This window comes from Barbus barbus (genome assembly GCF_936440315.1).
Source record: "Barbus barbus genome assembly, chromosome: 16".
Classification (NCBI taxonomy): Eukaryota; Metazoa; Chordata; class Actinopteri; order Cypriniformes; family Cyprinidae; genus Barbus; species Barbus barbus.
The window spans coordinates 9,159,357-9,179,772 of NC_136744.1; the positions used below are offsets into that span (position 1 = coordinate 9,159,357).

Below are 20,416 nucleotides of genomic sequence, written 5' to 3' on the forward strand. Positions count from 1 at the left end.
CTGATAGTTACTGCAGCTACACTTGGAGTGGAAATATGCACAGTTCTATAGAAGCCTTTAGAAAGCTACAGGCACGTCTTAAAGCGATAGATCACCCAAAACTGAAAGTTTTATTAACATTTACTCACCCTCGTGCTATTACAAAACTGCCTTTTTTGCATGGTTTTCTTCTGTGGAACATATTTTGAGAAATACAGATTTGCAATGACATGAGGGTGATTTAATTATGACATTTGGTTTTGGTTTTTCAATTTTCATTTTTTTAGTTAACTACGTAATCTTAATCCAAGTATTATTTTTTTTTTATTAACATTACACCTAAAAATATATTTATTTTAAAGCTAAAACAATGATAGGGTAAAAGTTTGTCTGTGAATCAAACATGATTTTGAAAAAAATATTCGGTAAAAAACAAAAAAACAGGATATTAAAATTAATTATATTTAATTTAAAGATAAATTATTTGCTAATTTTATGTCAGTGTAATGTATATTATTTTTTATGAATCAGATAATATAGAACAAGCACCATACAATCCATGAATTGCCATATCGGGGTACATAAAAATAGAGTTTACGATAGGCTGATAATTAAGATTAGGCTAATAATTCACAAAATTTTGAATAAAAGCAAAAATAGGTTTTCCAAATTTCTCAGGGTGTGTCTGGAGTATGGAAATGTAAAACCAAGAGTGGAGATGGAGTGATTAACAAATGCTTTAAGCAGGAGAAATCTCTGTCACTCCACAGTGCTTGGTAACACACAAAGCTTGCTGCATTGGCTTTTTTTGACACTTTTTGTTGGCAGAGAGGAAATATATATATATATATATATTATTGGAAAAATGGAAATTTGGAAAATGCTTTATGTTTATGAAATTTACTAAATAAAACTACAAGGTTCAAAGTAAAATTGACAAAAATGATAATTTCAGCTAATATCAAAAGCTTGAGTAATCTGATAATTACTAATAATTGTATAAACGAAAAGAACTTATAAATACAGCAACATGGATTCGATCTGGCAAATGCTATTAATGAAATGTAGTAAATAATAAGTTACAAAAGTAACAAAAACAATTAATGCAGCTAATTTAAATAGAGTATAACATTCTCACATTTCTCCTCAAAATCTCAGAGTAAAATATCAAACAATATGCTCTCCTTTAATCCTGGGATGACATCATAATGAGGAGGAGGGAACCTGCTGGAGAAACAACGCCATTTTCACTCAGTGCAGCTCCAGACAGTGTTTTCGTCGCACATTATGACTCTGATTATGAGTCTATTGTCTCTGCGCCACTCTGTGATTTGAGCTCGTGCTGGAGGAATAGGACTGTCAGTGGCCGGAACTACCCCGTCGAGCGCCGGAAGACTGGAGACACACACACACAACTGCCCCAAACCCTCTCGACCAGGCTGCGGAGCGTTATATTGACTGTCTGGAGGAACAAACCCTGTTACGGTTGTGTGTGGTCTGGATGCTCCGCAGAACGGTAAGATGTTGATCATGCTAACGAGCTAACAGTTAACTCACGCGCTCAGCTCCAAATGACTGTTTACATCGCTTTTAAACGATTCAGACATCGCTTTCTCTTTATTAGACCTGGTAAATGGTTTGTATGGATGCTCAGGGGTTGATTTTGAGAGTCAGACGTGTGATATTAAGTCAGAGAGGGAGTAAGGGAAGGCAAAAGCCCAGTGAGGCCATGAGTGTTAGTCACTGCACCAGAGAGCTGTCTGATACAGCCCTAAACCATCCAGAAGATCAGTGTTAAACCAGTAATACATCTGTGTTAATTCATTGTTAGTCACTGCACCAAAGATGTGTTCATGATGCAGCCCTAAAACATTGGTGCTCAATCTGGTTCTGTACATTTTGCAGTGCTATGGTCTTCCAGGATTGAGGTCCACTGCCCCAAACCAGAATATCAGTGTTAATAAAATGAAAATCACTGCAATGGGAAGCAGATTATGAACCTTTTCACAGCGTGTGATAAAGTATTTCTGCAATAATAATAGTAATTGATATATATATATATATATATATATATATATATATATATATATATATATATATATATACACACATACATGCGTATAGGCCTATATGTATATTTATATACTCACAGTGGTGGACAAAATCATTAGAACACTTGCCGTATTGAAGAGGTTTCAGTTGTTTTTGTTGAATTGGGCATTATAATACCCATAAAATAACTATTAGCATCTGCCCAAAGTGCCAAAACCACTTCTAAGTGGTTTGCTGACCATGATATCACTGTGCTTGATTGGCCAGCTAACAAGCCTGACCTGAATCCCATATGGAACCTATGGGATATTTTCAAGATGAGAAACACTCGATCCAACAATCCAGACGCCTCAGCAGTGCCACAGGCTGATCGCTTCCATGCCATTCCTCACTGATGCTGGAATTTTTGTGCTAAAGGAGCCCTGACAAAGTACTGAGTGCGTCAATGAACATACTTTTAAACATACCTTTACATAACTTGAACTTTTCTGTTTTGCAAATCCTTTTTTTGATTGATCTGATATTTTGAGATAACTGGATTAGAGTTGTGAGCTCTAATCATCAAAATTAAAACTTTTGAAATGTTTTACTTTACATGTAATGAATCTAAAATATATGAAAGTTGAACTTTTTGAAATGAGTTACAAGAAAAAATGAACTTTTTCACGATATTCACATTTTTTGAGATGTACCTGTTAGGGCTGGGTGGTATATCGAGTTTGTACGATATATCAATATATTTTTTATAAGCAATACGGTATGAAGTAATACCGATAATATGGATATACAGTAGTTTGATACGAGCGCATCAGAAAAAAAAATATCTAGGGAGGACATAGACTGAACCGCTGCGGAGAAAGTGCATAATACAATTTGTTCTAAACGTGTGACAAGCTTTATATGAAGGGCTTAAAAAACTCGTAAGATATAGAAGCCTATAGTTTCAGTTTAAAGTGGCTCATGCTCGCCGCGTCACATGCTCTGACAGAGATGCTACTCGCGTTGTTTAATGTGTTTGAGATCTGCTCTTTTCCTTAATGCATAACTTACATTTCACAGGTATATTCTCCATCTGTAAATGTAAAAATCAGGCAGAGCGCAATGAAATAGGAGCGCAATAACTCTGACTATAAATATAGCTACATTTTGCTGAAATTTTTGTAGTTGGACTATAAATATGTAGAATTTTAAACCTTCAAGTGTACGTGTATGATGGCACTAACTGTAAAGTGTAATGGGGTAATCAAAATAGCCTTTTTACTCGATTAGTCTGTGCTTTTTACTCGATTAGTCTGGGCTTTTAATTTTTTGTTCAGTAATTTGAACCCTTTTTTGCACATAATATATGCCCACATGCTTACATTCACTTTATTTGTTTAATCCAAATACAAAATACCGAGATATATACCGTATACCGCAAATCAGCCAAAAAATACAGAGAGATGGATTTTTGATCATATCGCCCGGCCCTAGCGCCTGTATGTCTGAAATGCATTCAAACTTATTCGTAACCGTTTGAAATAATGACTCGGCTCTTAACTTTTTCTCTGTTAAGAGCTGCCTAATTCTCTAATACATGTCTTAATGAACTGGTTCTGCTGGTCTCAGATGACGCTTTTAAATAGGAGCTTGTTAGACCAGTTGACTGATGAATAGTATCAAATGAAATTGTGTGCTTCAAGGAATTAGTTTGAATTTTTTTGAATAAAACAATCTTTGTCTCACCAATATCGTTGAACCCACTGTAACCCAAATATTCAATAAAAAAAGAACTGATTTCATGAAAAGCTTGGAATCTTCTGAGCACAAGGTGCTTGATCTTTTGTAGTTAGTATGCAGATGGCTTGCTCTGCTCAGTTGACATACAGTCTGTCTTTGCTCAGTGAAAAAGCATTTGTTTTGGTGAAGGAGATGCAGTCTCTGAGCGGTGTGAATGTGTGGCCAGCTGCGAGCTCGGGCTCTGCTGCAGTGGCTTCTCAATGAGAAGGTGGCTGGTTCTCTGGGTAATCAATGGGACAGTTATAAATTTGGCTTCACACAGGAACATAAGTACAATTTATAGCCACTCATACTCTTGTGCGGCTGCAAAGTGCCCGATTATACCGAATGTGTTCATCTGTGGGATGTGACTTCTGTGTGATGGAAATGTGACAGTTTTATGGGTTATGTATGTTGCTTTACTGTTGTGGTGCTAATGGTTTTATAGCTGATATTCATATCAAGAAGGCAGGCGGCAATTTTCCAATATATAGTCCTGCAAAGTGCATTTTGTTTCTGACAACAGGTGAGATTTATACATTTATGAAATTAGTTTACACACACATAAACACACATAATCTAAAAACGTTTATTCATTGACTCTGCTGTCTGTAGATTTTGAAATTGACACAACTGTGGTTTATGAGGGAACCGAAAAGCTAATTAATAATTATTTTAGATTTATGAATTTAATTATGTAATTAAATTATTTCAGTTAATTATTCATAAAATTATTTAATAAATAATTACATTAACAAAAAGCATGGAAAATGTGCAATTAAAAATAAATATGAAAATAAAAGCAATCAAAATAAAACACTTTATGAAACAACATTACATATTATTATTATTATTATTATTATTATTATTATAATATTAAATATTTAATCAGCATCTGAGAACCATGCAAATGTGTTTAATCACTGAAACATTAACTAAAAATCTCTCAATTTAAATAATAATTTTAAGTCAAAGAGGTTTGGTTAATAAAATGTTTGGGGAAAAATCACGATAAATGTACAAAAACACAAACTCACTGCTATTTTTTTTTTTTTTTTTAAGTATTAGTGTATGTTCTAGTCTTCACACTAGGGTGGTTTTGGCCACAAAAAAAACTGATTTTGTAGGTTCTCCAGTAAAACTAATGACACAACAAGAGTTTCTTGATTAATTTTTTCTGCTAACACTGTTTCTCTTCCTCTTTATTCATGCACAGCTGATACTTAAAATACAGACATCAAGATGTTTCCCGAAAAATAACAAAGAAGTTGAAGTTTGAGTGTGACTCTGCTCTAACATTTACAATAGTGTTTGAGAAATCAGAAGTGCTGGCGTCTGTGAGGCTGAGTGGGTTGGACTGAAGTGTCAGGGCAATCACACTCTGATGCAGAGTTCATTTAAATGTTTCTCATGGTGGTCTCTAGCTCAAGGCAAAACAAGGCTATCGAGGACACAGACACCAGCCTTAGATACTCAGTGTTAATGTTACCTCTTGCCAACAAAGTTATCCTTTAGATTGAGATTTCACATTCTCAGTATATACACTACCGATCAAAAGTTTGGACTTTTTTTATTTAAATGAAATCAATGCTTTCATTCAGCAAGGATGCATTAAATTAATCAAAAGTGGCAGAAAAGACATAATGTTACAAAAGATATTTATTTCAAATAAATGCTGTTCTTTTGAACTTTATTCATCAAAGAATCCTTAAAAAAATGTATCGCAGTTTCCACAAAAGTATTAAGCAGCACAACTGTTTTCAACATTAATAAGAAATGTTTCTTGAGCATCAAATCAGAATATTAGAATGATTTCTGAAAGGACACTGAAGATGATGAAACTAAAAACAACTTTAGTTAGTCTGAAGTGAAACCATGAATGAAACGCAGTGAAATTGACATGTTATTTAGATGATGATGCAGGGTGGGTGTCAAAATTATTGAATAACACTTTCAATTTTGCTCTGATTCTCATGCAAAGCTGTTACATGACATTAGAAAGCTTGGAATATAGCATACAATGTGGATGGATTATTGTGTGGATTATTATGATACCATAATTTTGAATCTTGACAGACTCAGTCCTCATTCAGTTAATTCATTGGTTACCGAAATAATGACTAGGATAGTCTTTAAAAATGTCATTTCTTTTTTCACAGAAAAGGAGATTTTAAATGAGTAAATGGCAGAATTTGGGTGAACTATTCCTTTAATCTCTCCAGTTTTTCCCTTGGTGTGTGGCCTTCCTGTAATGTCAGCAATATCTCTTCCTGTGATTTGACAGCATGGATGTTGTTATAGTTACAGGCATTAGGTTCGACCCCCACTCCCTTCCTCCTGAGGTCACAGGAGAGTATTTCCCAATGGACAGGGTTGTGAGTCATGCTAGAATACTTCTATCAGTTTAACAGCTCTGAGTAATGAGCCTTTCACCCAACCTGCTCAATCTCTTCAGCTCTCTGCTTTCAAACCGTAACTTCCTCTATTTATTCCTGCATCTCAAGCGCTCTGTCTCAACCTCTCCAGATTGAGTAATAAAGGACAGATCGTCATCGTTTGTAATTGAGTAGGTGGTGATCAGGCCTGTTTTTCATTTATCTGTCCTCATATGATCTCACACTATTAGGATTTGTTCGCACTGCTCTTTTGTCTTCAGAAAAGTGTCAGTCTTCCTTCTACTCGTGTCTGTCATGAAATCTTGCCATGTTGCTGCACAACTGATGCGCACAAAACAACAAACACAGGTGGCATTGCTGAATTTGACATGTTTATGCATGTTCAAAATAGTTCACTATTCACTTAATAGTGAATATTGCATAATTCACAGCTGTGAATTTTGTGTGATGTTACTTACCCATTTGTGGAAAAGAAACTTTACTTGAAGTCCCATCTGACAGTCTGAAATACCACATACAGATGGATTCATTTTTTTTCTTTTGCTGAACACTCAGATTACGAACTACTAAATGGATTTGAGTCAGATTTTCACACACTTTCTGCTGCCTGTCTGGAGAAAACTTTAATTTCTCTGTGCTTCAAGGTCTGTCTGTCTATTTAATAAAACCAAAAATGAAGACTTATCAGGGCTATCAAAAGATTAAAATAATCACAATTAATGTCTTACTTTTAGTTAATATGAATGTTAACACATACAGCTCCTTTTTAGAGAAATAAATTAATATGTAAGAGTTTAATATCTGTTTTCACATAAATTTAATGAAGACGCATGTTGATTTCTGCCGCAGCTTGACTCATTCGCACTTCTTTTTATTCACAACATTGCAACTAATGACAGCTGTTGAGCTCTGAACTGTCAAAACTTGTGAAACACAAACAAACTGCGCCTCATTAAAGGGAAATATCACAATATCAGTGGTTTATTTAAAAAAATAAATCATTGCAAAACTGATAATTGGCATTCAGTAGGCTGTAATATGTTTTAAAAGGAACATGTTTCTGTTAAGGTGTTGATACAGTGTTTTTACTTCCTCGGTTTTTGGATATAGAAGCAAGTGGAACTTCTAAAAACTGTACCTCCTTTTTTCTATTATGAACTTTGTCTGTCCTCTATTAGGCCATTAGAATTATTTAATGCTGATGAGATGATCATTTACCTTATGATATATAGTTATATTTAGTGTATTCTGTGCGGTTTGAAGAACAAGGATTGCATAACCCCAGCACAAAGCACTGAAACGCACATTTACATTTCAAACAACAGCATGAAATCTGCGTCTCCATCCCTGCCGTGTGTTTGCTCATCTTTCCTGTGCCCTTCCTCTGTCCTCCTGCTGCCTTTGTTCTTTAATTCATCTGAAAACACATTGTTATGCAGAATCAAGACAAGGAGATTGTTAGGTTTATTTGTCAATTTTTGCATGTAATATGAGTCAGTTTTCATGTTAGGTTACATAACCCTATCTCAATGTTAGTAAATGGGCTAAAAGTTGGTTGAATAAGTTTAAATGCTTAATTTTTTACTCTGAAAAGTAGAGATGCATGATACCATATCGGTACCATATAGTTATATCTACCAATATTATCTAGTTTTTTTTTATTTTATTTTTATCAGCATTGGTTAAATGCATATTTAATTGTGCACTCTTATTTTATATATTTAGATTACATTTGCCATTATCTTATACTAACAATCACAATTAGGGACGTTAAATTAATCGCAATTTATTGCATCCAAAATAAAAATTTTATATCTGTAGTTTATTGGTCATTTTGACAAGACATGAAAATAATTTATTGGTATCAGCTGAAATATTAATATCAGTGCATTCCTTTTCTACCAAAAAATAAAATAAAAATTTGTCCACAATAGCGAAATGTAATATGTTTGTTATTATTAGAAATGAAAATTAATATATATTGTTACCAAGAAAATCTGAGTGGGTGTCCTTGTTGGAAAAGCGCTATGAAAAGTATCTGTTCTGAACAGTCTGTGCCGCAGATTCATCAGTACTTTGATTCCCGTCATGCACTGGTGTTTCCTGCCCAGTGGTTGTCACATGCCAGACGACGAGTTGCTTTATGGATCACATGAATCTCTGCCGTCTCACTTCCCATTTCCCCTTCCACAGGAATACAGCACAGGCCTGAAGCTCAGGAGCGGCACGTAGACCCACATCTTCTTTACATCAGCATTGCAGGGAGGAGATTGTACGCTTGTATTCACAAGAGAAAAGAAAGCTGTGGAGACGTGTTTATTTCCAATAAATGGGGTTTCCCAGCATCTTCGCTTTAGTCTGGAGGTATTGCGTTTGAAAGGGCAACAATCTCAGGTTCTCTCTTCTTATTCTTTGGGTTTTTGCATCTCCCAGTGCGCTTACTCTAACGTGCCTCACCCACTGCCTTGGCAACGCTGATCTGCCTCACCAGGTGAGTGGTGTCTTGGCAACAACAAAGACAGCTTCTTTGTGTCTTTGAGTCAGGCTGGGAAGAGTGACGAGCCTTTTAAATTCTTGCATTGTTTTTGCACCTCTAAGTGAAGTTACTTTTTGTCTTTTAGTTTTAGTTTAGAATTTAATGTTTGTTGTGTTTGCGAAAGCAAGCATCACTACTATTAATTATACTTATGACAGAAAGTGTGTAACTTAACATGCACTGTTTGTGCTACGATTTTGAATGATCCCTCAAGTTATGTAGTCCGCTGTTACTTTCCTTAGACATAACCCTTATGATTTCAACTGATGATAAACGGCCAGACAAACCAAACCAATATTAAAGAACTAGCGACAATGGATGCCTACTGTGGGACTGCCTCAAATCGCCTGCATCTAAGATGAAATGTTGCGCTTGAAAACACCGCAAAAACACAGCCAATGTGTGTTCTGCACCTGTGAGTAGAAATATAGGGAACACTTATTCACTATTAACTACGATTTTTCCTTCAATAAATTCCTAATGGGCTGCTTATTAATAGTTAGTAAGGTAGTTGTTAAGTTTTGGGTAGGTTTAGGGATGTAGAATATGGCATTAATATGTGCTTAATTACTACTAATAAATGGCTAATATTCTAGTAATATGCATGCTAATAAGCAACTAGTTAAAGCTGCAGTCTGTAAGTTTTACCTCTTTGTAGCCATCTATGTTTGAATCTATGTATTGCAGCTCTGTGCGGAATTATCCTCCGTGCACGGGGTTGTGATCCGGTGTTCCGGCACGGCTCATATCGATCGGTTCATATCACATCAAACCATGCAAATTATTATTATTGTTATACTTTATTCTCAAATTATTAATGTTAACAACATTAGCATTGGGTGACAATGAGTATAGGTTTATTAGCGTGTAGATTTCAATTTCTGTACGGTCTAATCGAATTGTCATGCCATTCGAATTTCATATTAAGAAATTCTTTTAACCAAAAAAGCAAACTGCGGAAACCTACCCGTACCACTCAAATTAGAAAACATTATTATAAGCTAACTGTTGTGAATCGGGCTAAAGTAAGGCGGTAGTTTTGAACACTGGCTGATTATGTACTTGTTCAAATATTGATTTCATTTTTAACCCAAATAAGTTACGGCAGTAGTCTGAAATTTGTCATTCAAAAAGGAAAACTAAAAGGTGGACCCAAATCCAAGCAACTATGAGTACCTTCTTGACTTAAAGGGCATTTTCTTATTTTGGTCATTTCCGTTTTTCTTCTCGTACATTGAGACACAATTCACAATCGTACACAATTAGTGATCTCTCTCTCCGATGGTCTATGCCACCAATTCCATGTGCTTAACCATTCGAGAAGCTACCGAGGGGGGTCCATCTAGTGCCACTGGTGCAGAGCACATTAGTGGATGTGTAACTCTAGCTGTAGGTATACACTAAGTGTTCACGTCAAAACTAAAGTATACTCAAGTGATGTATACTTTCAAACAAGCAAAAAAATCCCATAGACAAATAAAGAAGGGATCTGTGCCTAGGTAACCTAGGCACACAACTTTGGTGTGATACTCCAAAATGTAAATTCGATGCCATCTCCTTGGCTCCCATTTGATGTATTTTAGTATTGCATTATTTGACTTTTTTTTCAAATTGTTTAAAGCATTGTTTAAAGCTTTGGAAGTGAGCTAAGCAGATTTACTACATGCAAGCCATTATATAGGTTCCTAGTCCTACTATATAAGTTCTAGAAGGCAATGTAGGTGTTTGTCGCTGTGACAGAAGCTAAATCTGGATTAAAAGCAAATAAAACCGTTTGAGAAGATGTTTGGTTCAGTTGGTCATGTAACCTCTACAGTGCATTCTGGGTCCAGTTCCCATGGTGTTTTATGGAAGTTGGTAGGGAATTCATTCTTTTACTAAGAGATGTTTGCACAGTTTTCTTTGCCACTTCACATTTACAGTGACTTGAGTTATTCCTTAAAGGTTTCAAGGCACAAGAACAAGGAAGAGACGACTCTCATTTAATTGCCTTCAGTGTCTTTTCATGTCTGATCAATTATACAAACACACTCATCTGAACAGGAACAGTTCCCAGACTTCTGTTCTCATTCTTGTATTGTGTATCTCTCTGTAGGATGCGTGAGGACATGTCGAGCGTGGTGTGCGTGAAGGAGACGGACGGGCAGGGGGACCCTGGAGAGAAGCTGTCCCAGGACGAGCTGCTATGTCGGACACGGGAGGTCATGCAGGGGCTGGAGGCGCTCCGTGCAGAACATCAGGCCATCCTGGAGGGGCTGATGGGGACCTTGCGCTGCCTCAAACAGAGCCAGGAGGGTCGTGCTGTTGAGGAAAAGACAGCCATGATCCAGCGCTCTATGGAGATGCTGGAGCTGGGCCTCAGCGAAGCACAGGTGCAGTGTGGAAATTCTTCCAAAGTGGGATGAAATGGTGATTTGTTTTTTGAATAAATTTGCTTGTAATCATAGTAACACCATGTCTACTTTCCCTCTCTTTCTTTTATCGTTCGGTGCAGGTGATGATGGCTCTGTCAGGGCACCTGAGTGCAGTGGAGGCAGAGAAGCAAAAGCTTCGAGCACAGGTAAAAAACAAAAACACACATTGTTGCACATCAAAAATTAAACCATGCTCTCAGGTTCATTGGTGTCAGACACACAGGTTTGGTTTCACTCCATCATCCACTCCAATTTGATATATTTTCACATGGAATTTCACATTGTATTATTTGACTCCAAGTCGTGGTGCCTTTATTTCATCAGCATGAGTACTGCCATGAGTTCTAACGGCAGTCTATCACTTCAGATAGGTAACCACTCAGGAAAAGAAGGTGCCAAAAATTGTTTTGTCTGCTGCTCATTTTGACTCATTGGCTTTGCCCATGGGAAAAAATAAAGAGGAAAATACTTTCTGAAAAAGTGGGCTGTCTCTGTTGCTATTCGCTCCCACAAATAAATCTAAAAGCTCTAGTGTAAAAATGCCCTGAGGCTGCTTTTCCTGTTCTCCAGGTGCGGAGGCTGTGTCAGGAGAACCAGTGGCTGAGAGACGAGCTGGCAGGAACCCAGCAGCGGCTGCAGAAGAGTGAGCAGAGCGTGGCCCAGCTGGAGGAGGAGAAGAAACATCTGGAATTCATGAACCAGCTCAAGAAATATGACCAGGACCTCAGCCCATCAGTGAGACTCGATCTTATATTCCTAGAGCCTTTATCTCTGTATGCATGTTTTTTTTCCTTAAGTCTCACTCTGTGCTTCTCTCCACCTCACTCTCATCAGGATGATAAGGACTCTGATTCCAGTAGAGAGACACTGGATGATCTTTTCCCAGATGAGCAGGATGAGCCTGGCCCTGGCAGTAAGTACCCCAGTAGCTCTATTAAGTCTAGTAAATTAGTCAAAAAAAAAAAACTATGGTATGAAGTACCATTGATATACCATGATATAAAAAAGTGGTAACCATTCAGGCTCATGGTGTACAAGTCTCAGCAAAGTCAGAGACCATTAATAAATTTTTTTTACAAATTTGTGTACATTTAATTTAATGTAATAAAAAAAATCATTTCTATAATAAATTAGAAATAAAAATGTATATGTGAATTAAATATGTACACTACTGTTCAGAACTTTGCAGTCCGTAAGGTTTTCCAGTTGTTTTCGAAAAGTCTCTTATGCTTACCAAGGCTGCATTTATTTGACCAAAAATACAGTAAAGACAGCAATGCTGTGAAATATTACAAAATAATAAAATAACTTTTCTATTTTAATATATTTTAAAATGCAATTTATTCCTGTGAATTCAACAGCCTTTACTCTTAATGACCCTGACTCTTAAAGTCACTTCAATGACCCCACATTTTTGAACAGTAGTGTATATTAGATAAATCTCTTTATTTATTTAATATAAAAACAAATATACTATTTATTTCTGGGATAAATGAAACAATCACAGATCAATGTGGTCTTAGACTTTTGTATCTTGCTGTACTTCACTGTAGTGTGATATCACCATCTGATACCATCACCATACCACAGTACAACACTGCACATTTTTAAAGAAGAAAATTAAAGATTTCAATGACCTTGAAATATAATTTGCTTCAGAGTGAAAAAATATTACATTGATGGGGAAAGGGAAACAAACAACAGTTCTTTTCCTTATTTTCTGTTAGACAGGAGTTCTTGTCTTCTATTTCCTTTCCTCCCCTCCACTTTCTCTGTTCTCCTGCCTGATAATTGGCTCATTGACTGCGGAGCAGGATCAAAGGGCAGCGTGGGTCGTGTTGTGGCAGAGAGCGCTCCAGTGCACGGGAGTTTGCAGCATCATATGTCGCAGGCTGACACTGCCGAGTCCTGAGTGTGCTCAGATTAGCCCTCATTCTGACACATGAAAGCCAGGCGGCTGTTTCTCTCAGTGATGCATCCCTGCAGCAATTGATCTCCAGCAGGGGTTTCCAAAGAGGCCAACATTAATCTGCTCTAAGAAAGATCGCATTAATCTCTTCTTCTCATTCCTGAAGTGCTGGCAATGTAATCCTTTCACTGTCGTTTTGCCATGTTTTTGATCATTCTTAGTTTATTTGAGTTGGCTAATTTGACGTTTGTTTTGCTCTTAAGTTCAAATCGGGAAATACATGCTGTAAGATCTTGTGCCTAGTTTTAGTTTTCAGTCACGTGACCGGCTCAAAGACTTGGAGGGCAAAAAAATCCATAGAACTGCTACACAAGCCTGTCAGTTTTCCATCTGTTTCACAGCCGCAAATATTTAGATCACCTCTCAAAAGAATAAAACAAAGGTATTTCTGAACAAAATGCAAGTTTTGGTCATTTAAAATCCATATTAAGCACCCACGGCAATAATTTAATCATAAACAGTGCGACAGAACGTTGTAAAAACAGTTAAAGTGCCTTAATATATTTAAAACAGTAATATTAAAAGATCAAATTCGGTAATCAGCACATTAATGATGCATAGTTTATACAGGCAAGCAGATGAGGCCTGAATATGAACGCAATCCGCTTAACAGTTCAGTTTTCCTTCTAATGGTTTTCTATGGGAAAATTCATATTCTGGCTTCATCCTCTTGCCTGTACAAAACATACATCATCAATAAGGTGTCCACTGAACCTCGCCTTTTAATATCTGCGTTTTACTACATTATTTCTTGGAGCAAAGCTTCTTTTTGCCTGCAAGGTGGGCGTTCCTATAGGGGCGTGACGTCAAAACTATCAATTAATGACAGTATTAGTAAGAAGTGCTTAGAAACTCAATCTTAACTCAAACACAGACTTTGTTCCAGAAAAACCAAGTCAAATGTCTGCTGCTGTCCACATTGGCAGCATCTGAAATGAAGCCTGAAATGACTTCTGTTAAATGATTTTTAAACGCCCGGCATTAGCAGCATCTCTGTTAGCGATCACTCAGTTTCAGCTGATTCCAGAACCAAATTATTAAATTCCAATAGCAGTTCCAAAACAGGGGGCCAGGGCCATTTTTGAGGACCTGAGTAAACCTCTGCTGGGCCACAAGATGACTTTAAATTATGTAAATTAAATATTTGAAATTGCTATACATTTTTTATTTATTTTATAAATTTTGAAAAATATTAATATATTACAATAATCTAACACAAAAAAAAATACATATGAAAATATCTATGAAATTAAGATGTAGACCTGAAATAATATTTTTCTCCCTTCATTAATTATTGTTTTTATTAAACAGCATCCACCTCTTGAAACTGAATCATGGTTAACTAATTTAATATCAAATCTCGAAGTTTCTGTTAATAAAAATAAATTGGAAAACAAGCTTTGTCATAATTACAGCAGAAATATCCTATATAACCTATATGTTGCTAAGATAACAACACAATTTTATAATAAGCACAAAATATATAGGTTGTATTTGCAATGAGATATTTGAATTAGAACTATTAATAGTTTGCAATGTTGAATGAAATATATTATCTTTCAGCATTTTTCACTGAGCTTTTCACAGTTCATTCTGGTATTTCCTAATGCCAAAATGATGCACCCTTTGAAAGCATTATAATATTGCTTGCTTTACTGTGTGGAACACCATTTGTTTTGGGTCTATTATTTATTCTTCTGGTCGATATTTAGTTTTAGGATTTTTACCCTGTATTATACATTGTTTTACTATATCTCAGTCTCTCTTGTCCCTCCAGTCCAGCCTCCTCACAGCAGTGCAGCGGCAGCAGCGCAGCAGGGAGGTTATGAGATCCCCGCTCGTCTCAGAACCCTCCACAACCTGGTGATCCAGTACGCCTCTCAGGGCCGGTATGAGGTGGCCGTTCCTCTCTGCAAACAGGCTCTGGAAGATCTGGAGAAAACATCTGGACACGATCATCCTGATGTAGCCACCATGCTCAACATTCTCGCCCTCGTCTACAGGTCTGCTAAACACGTCAGCTTTCTAATATATATGTTTACTGTCCACTCAGCTGACTTTACTGTATAGTTTTAAGTGTGTTGGTCTCAAGTACTGTTCACTACCATTCAAAAGTTTGGGGTCAGTAAGATATTTTTTTTTTTTTTTTTTTATGTTTAAAATTAATACTTTTGTTCAGCAAGGACACATTCAATTGATCAAAAGTGACAGTAAAGGCATTTAAAATGCTAAAAAAGGTTTGTTTCAAATAAATATTGTTCTTTTGAACTTTCTATTCATCAGATAATCCTGAAAATATTATAACGGTTTTCACAAAAATAGTAAGCAGCACAACTGTTTTCAACACTGATAATAAGAAGACATGTTTTTTGCACATCAAATCAGCATATTAGAAAGGTTTCTAATGGATCATGTGACACTAAAGACTGGAGTAATGATGCTGAATATTCAGCTTTGCATTACAGGAATAAATTATTTCACACAAAAAATATATAAAATGGCTGTTCAAAACATTGTATTTTTGACCTCGGTGAGCATAAGAAACTTCTTTCAAAAACATTAAAAAAATCAAACTAACCCTAAACTTCTGATCAGCAGTGCGTGTCATTTAAAAGTGGTGTCGTTTGTTTCAAGTTATAATACTTTCTTCTATAACAACTTAATATGCAGTAAATAATTTTTTTGTGGAAAATCACTTGGTTCACCTCTAATATCTTAAACCACATTATGTTATCTACAAGTGCTTCAAACAAGTGGCCTCAGAACCTCTATAGCTTTTGTTAAACTATGGTAATATCCTGTTTGCAAGCCATTTGATTCAAGATTCAAGATTTTTATTTGTCTCGCACACAATTATACAGAGTATAACCAGCAGTGAAATGTAGGTAAGGGACATTAGGCTTATTGTCCCATCACCCTGTTGTCATAGAAACAGTTTTTTTCTCAGGAAGACCTTAGCAACAGCCCTTTGTTGCACAACGAGTAGCTGTAGATTGATTGAAAGTGTTTTCTGCTCTTCAGGGACCAGAATAAATACAAAGAGGCAGCAAGCCTCCTTAACGATGCACTGGCTATCAGAGAGAAGACCCTGGGCAGAGACCACCCTGCGGTAAGAACCCGTCCCGCCCTCATCAGTGTGTCTGGCTCTAATGCTCTCCACTGCTGTGTGTGTGTGTGTGTGTGTGTGTGTGTGTGCATACTGCATGTATATCGAATTAAGCAGCACAGGCTGCTGACATTTGAGTTTGTCATGTGAAGCTTATGTCTTGCCCTCTCATCAGGACCAGCATCCCACAATTCTCTGCAGAGGTTAGATACTTTAACACCCCTTACAGATCTGTCCTCTGTTTCATTCTCTATTTCCTAAAGCTAATTGATTATTCACTAAATTGATTTATGATTATTTTCTGGGTGATTATGAAATTGAGCGACAGTGAATTTCATAATGATTTTTACGCACTTTTCAGACAGGTGTCACAATCCTTCCTTTTCTCACAAATTGAAAATGTATATTAAGCACAATTTTATTACTTTAATATTTATTATCTCTTATTAAAACTTAGTGTTAGAATTGGTCAGTTTAATTCATTTCTGTGCATTCAGTTTAGTTGGGGGTTTTTTGTATCAATGAACAATTAAAAACTTGAATTTATTATTTGTGTGCATTACTCAAATGTTTTAATATATTTTAATTATTAAAATACAAGTTGGTAGAGTTTGCTGTTTATTACTGTGTACTGTTACATTGGTGAATACAAATGAAAATGATTAAATATCATTATTCATTACATTTATTTAGTAAAAAATAGTAGGGGGAAAACATGCCTTGATTATTTACTTTACATTTACTTTTTAGAGTTTATATGAAACATTCTGAATCTAGTATTTGTCTGAAATGGCTATTTGATGAAATTATGGTTCTGCTGATTGAAGAAACCACCTTTTTAACACCATTTCAGAATAAATGCATAAATATAGTATTACAAATATGCTAAATCAAAAGGCCAAAAAATGCAATTCCCAAAAAATATATACACACATACACACAGTGCCCTCCAAAAGTATTGGAGCAGTAAAGACAAAATAGCTCTGTTGGCTGTGGAGTCAAGACATTTACAAATATGATTAAAAGATGAATATGAGACAAAACTACAGAATGTCACATTTTATTATTGGGTGATTCAACACATACAGGTCCTTTTCAAAAAATTTGCATATTGTGATAAAGTTCATTATTTTCTGTAATGTACTGATAAACATTAGACTTTCATATATTTTAGATTCATTACAACACAACTGAAGTAGTTCAAGCCTTTTATTGTTTTAATATTGATGATTTTGGCATACAGCTCATGAAAACCCAAAATTCCTATCTCAAAAAATTAGCATATCATGAAAAGGTTATCTAAACGAGCTATTAACCTAATCATCTGAATCAACTAATTAACTCTAAACACCTGCAAAAGATTCCGGAGGCTTTTAAAAACTCCCAGCCTGGTTCATTACTCAAAACCGCAATCATGGGTAAGACTGCCGACCTGACTGCTGTCCAGAAGGCCATCATGGACACCCTCAAGCAAGAGGGTAAGACACAGAAAGAAATTTCTGAACGAATAGGCTGTTCCCAGAGTGCTGTATCAAGGCACCTCAGTGGGAAGTCTGTGGGAAGGAAAAAGTGTGGCAGAAAACGCAGCACAACGAGAAGAGGTGACCGGACCCTGAGGAAGATTGTGGAGAAGGACCGATTCCAGACCTTGGGGGACCTGTGGAAGCAGTGGACTGAGTCTGGAGTAGAAACATCCAGAGCCACCGTGTACAGGCGTGTGCAGGAAATGGGCTACAGGTGCCGCATTCCCCAGGTCAAGCCACTTTTGAACCAGAAACAGCGGCAGAAGCGCCTGACCTGGGCTACAGAGAAGCAGCACTGGACTGTTGCTCAGTGGTCCAAGGTACTTTTTTCGGATGAAAGCAAATTTTGCATGTCATTCGGAAATCAAGGTGCCAGAGTCTGGAGGAAGACTGGGGAGAGGGAAATGCCAAAATGCCTGAAGTCCAGTGTCAAGTACCCACAGTCAGTGATGCTGGTGTTGGTCCACTGTGTTTTATCAAGGGCAGGGTCAATGCAGCTAGCTATCAGGAGATTTTGGAGCACTTCATGCTTCCATCTGCTGAAAAGCTTTATGGAGATGAAGATTTCATTTTTCAGCACGACCTGGCACCTGCTCACAGTGCCAAAACCACTGGTAAATGGTTTACTGACCATGGTATTACTGTGCTCAATTGGCCTGCCAACTCTCCTGACCTGAACCCCATAGAGAATCTGTGGGATATTGTGAAGAGAAAGTTGAGAGACGCAAGACCCAACACTCTGGATGAGCTTAAGGCCGCTATCGAAGCATCCTGGGCCTCCATAACACCTCAGCAGTGCCACAGGCTGATTGCCTCCATGCCACGCCGCATTGAAGCAGGCATTTCTGCAAAAGGATTCCCGACCAAGTATTGAGTGCATAACTGAACATAATTATTTGAAGGTTGACTTTTTTTTTTGTATTAAAAACACTTTTCTTTTATTGGTCGGATGAAATATGCTAATTTTTTGAGATAGGAATTTTGGGTTTTCATGAGCTGTATGCCAAAATCATCAATATTAAAACAATAAAAGGCTTGACCTACTTCAGTTGTGTTGTAATGAATCTAAAATATATGAAAGTCTAATGTTTATCAGTACATTACAGAAAATAATGAACTTTATCACAATATGCTAATTTTTTGAAAAGGACCTGTATATGTTTTACCAGCTAAGAAGTTCAGCACTTTTAGAGTTTCATCCCTCTATCTGATGAGAGCATAAGTACTGGAACAGTTTCCTCACAGGTCTTTCTAAGTGATCAGCTGTGTCCTGTTGCATTAATTCTTCAGATATTAAAAGCAGGGAATGTGTCGTATCAGTTATATCCATTACTTCTGTATTCTGAATCTTGTATTCGATGATGACACACACAAACCAGGATGAAGATGAGGGAGCTGACTTTGAGAGAAAAGCAAGCAATTTGGATGCTAAAAGAAAAGAGGAATCAGTTAGAGCTCTAGCAAAAACAAAGGGCATGGAGAAATCAAGAGTTTGGTCAACCTGATCTGCTGAGAAAACAGTAGTTGATGACAGACAAATCATAAAAGCTGTGAAAATGAATCCTAAAAGACGTGTCTTCCAGAAAGCTGGGGTGATGCTCTGACAATCTACTGTCCTCAGGAGACTTAGACACAGAATTACAGATGCTACACAGCAAGATGCAAACCTCTGACCAGCACCAAAAATAGAAAGGCAAGATTAGAGTTTGCAAAAAAGCACAAAGGTGAGTCAGAAGAGTTTTGTAACTGTGTTTATGGACCGATGAGACAAAGATGAACCTTTATCTAAGTCATGGGAAAGCAAAAATGTGGAGAAAAAAAGGGGAACTGCAACGATCCCAAACAGACAGCCTCATCTGTAAAGCATGGTGGAGGTGGTGTCATGGCATGGGCATGCATGGCTGCCTCTGGAACAGGCCCTCTCAACTTTACTGATGACTTAATGTATGATGACATTAGCAGAATGAATTTGGAAGGGTACAAAACCATCTTGCCTACCAATATTCAAGAAAATGCCACCAGATTTATTGGGAAGTGCTTCATATTGCATCAGGACAATGACCCAAAACACCCTGCCAGTTCAGTCAAGGAATTTATAAGGGCAAAGAAATGGAAAGTCTTAGATTGCCCAAGTCAATCTCCAGATTTAAATCCGATTGAACATGAATTTCACCTGCTGGAGAGGAGAGTAAAGGCAGAAACTCTCCAAAACAAGCAACAATTGGGATTGGCTGCATTAAAGGCTGGGAAAAGTATTTCAAAGAATGAGACCAAGAGTCTGGTGATGTCTATGGGTCACAGACTCACTGCTGTGATTGTGCGCAAGGGATCTGCAACTAAAACTTTAAATAAATATAAAACTTTTAATCTTTTATATCTGCCTTATGTTCAACTGTCCCAATACTTATGCTCACATCAATGAGTGGGATGAACTCTAAAAGTGCTGTTCTTTTTATTTGGTAAAACATGTATGTGTTGAAACGGCTAATAATAAAATGTTACATTCTGTAGTTTTGTCTCATATTCATCTTTTAATCATATTTGCAAATGTCTTGACTCCACAGCCAACAGAGCAATTTTGTCTTTACTGTTCCAATACTTATGGAGGGCACTGTATATAGGTGTATATATATGTATGTATGTTTTAGCTATATCACTCAGCCCTGGTTTTCCTTTTTCTCAC

The 20,416-nt window shown here is 36.8% G+C and overlaps 1 protein-coding gene across 6 annotated transcripts in view; it reads left to right on the forward strand.

Annotated features, from left to right (window-relative positions):
- Window positions 1-1,190: 1,190 nt before the first annotated feature.
- LOC306882837 (kinesin light chain 1) overlaps window positions 1,191-20,416 on the forward strand; it is a 41,308-nt gene continuing 22,082 nt past the window's right edge. For 4 of the 6 annotated variants that reach the window (XM_079437775.1, XM_079437774.1, XM_079437776.1 and 1 more), the window contains exons 1-7: window positions 1,229-1,495; window positions 10,817-11,093; window positions 11,216-11,281; window positions 11,706-11,870; window positions 11,970-12,048; window positions 14,882-15,107; window positions 16,126-16,213. In XM_079437775.1, coding sequence (XP_079293901.1) covers window positions 10,818-11,093; window positions 11,216-11,281; window positions 11,706-11,870; window positions 11,970-12,048; window positions 14,882-15,107; window positions 16,126-16,213 — 900 coding nt within the window. In that variant the 5' untranslated portion in view covers window positions 1,229-1,495; window position 10,817. Of the gene's footprint in view, window positions 1,496-8,659; window positions 8,677-10,816; window positions 11,094-11,215; window positions 11,282-11,705; window positions 11,871-11,969; window positions 12,049-14,881; window positions 15,108-16,125; window positions 16,214-20,416 lie in introns of those variants that run through there. The other 2 variants (XM_079437772.1, XM_079437773.1) reach the window with 2 other exon arrangements.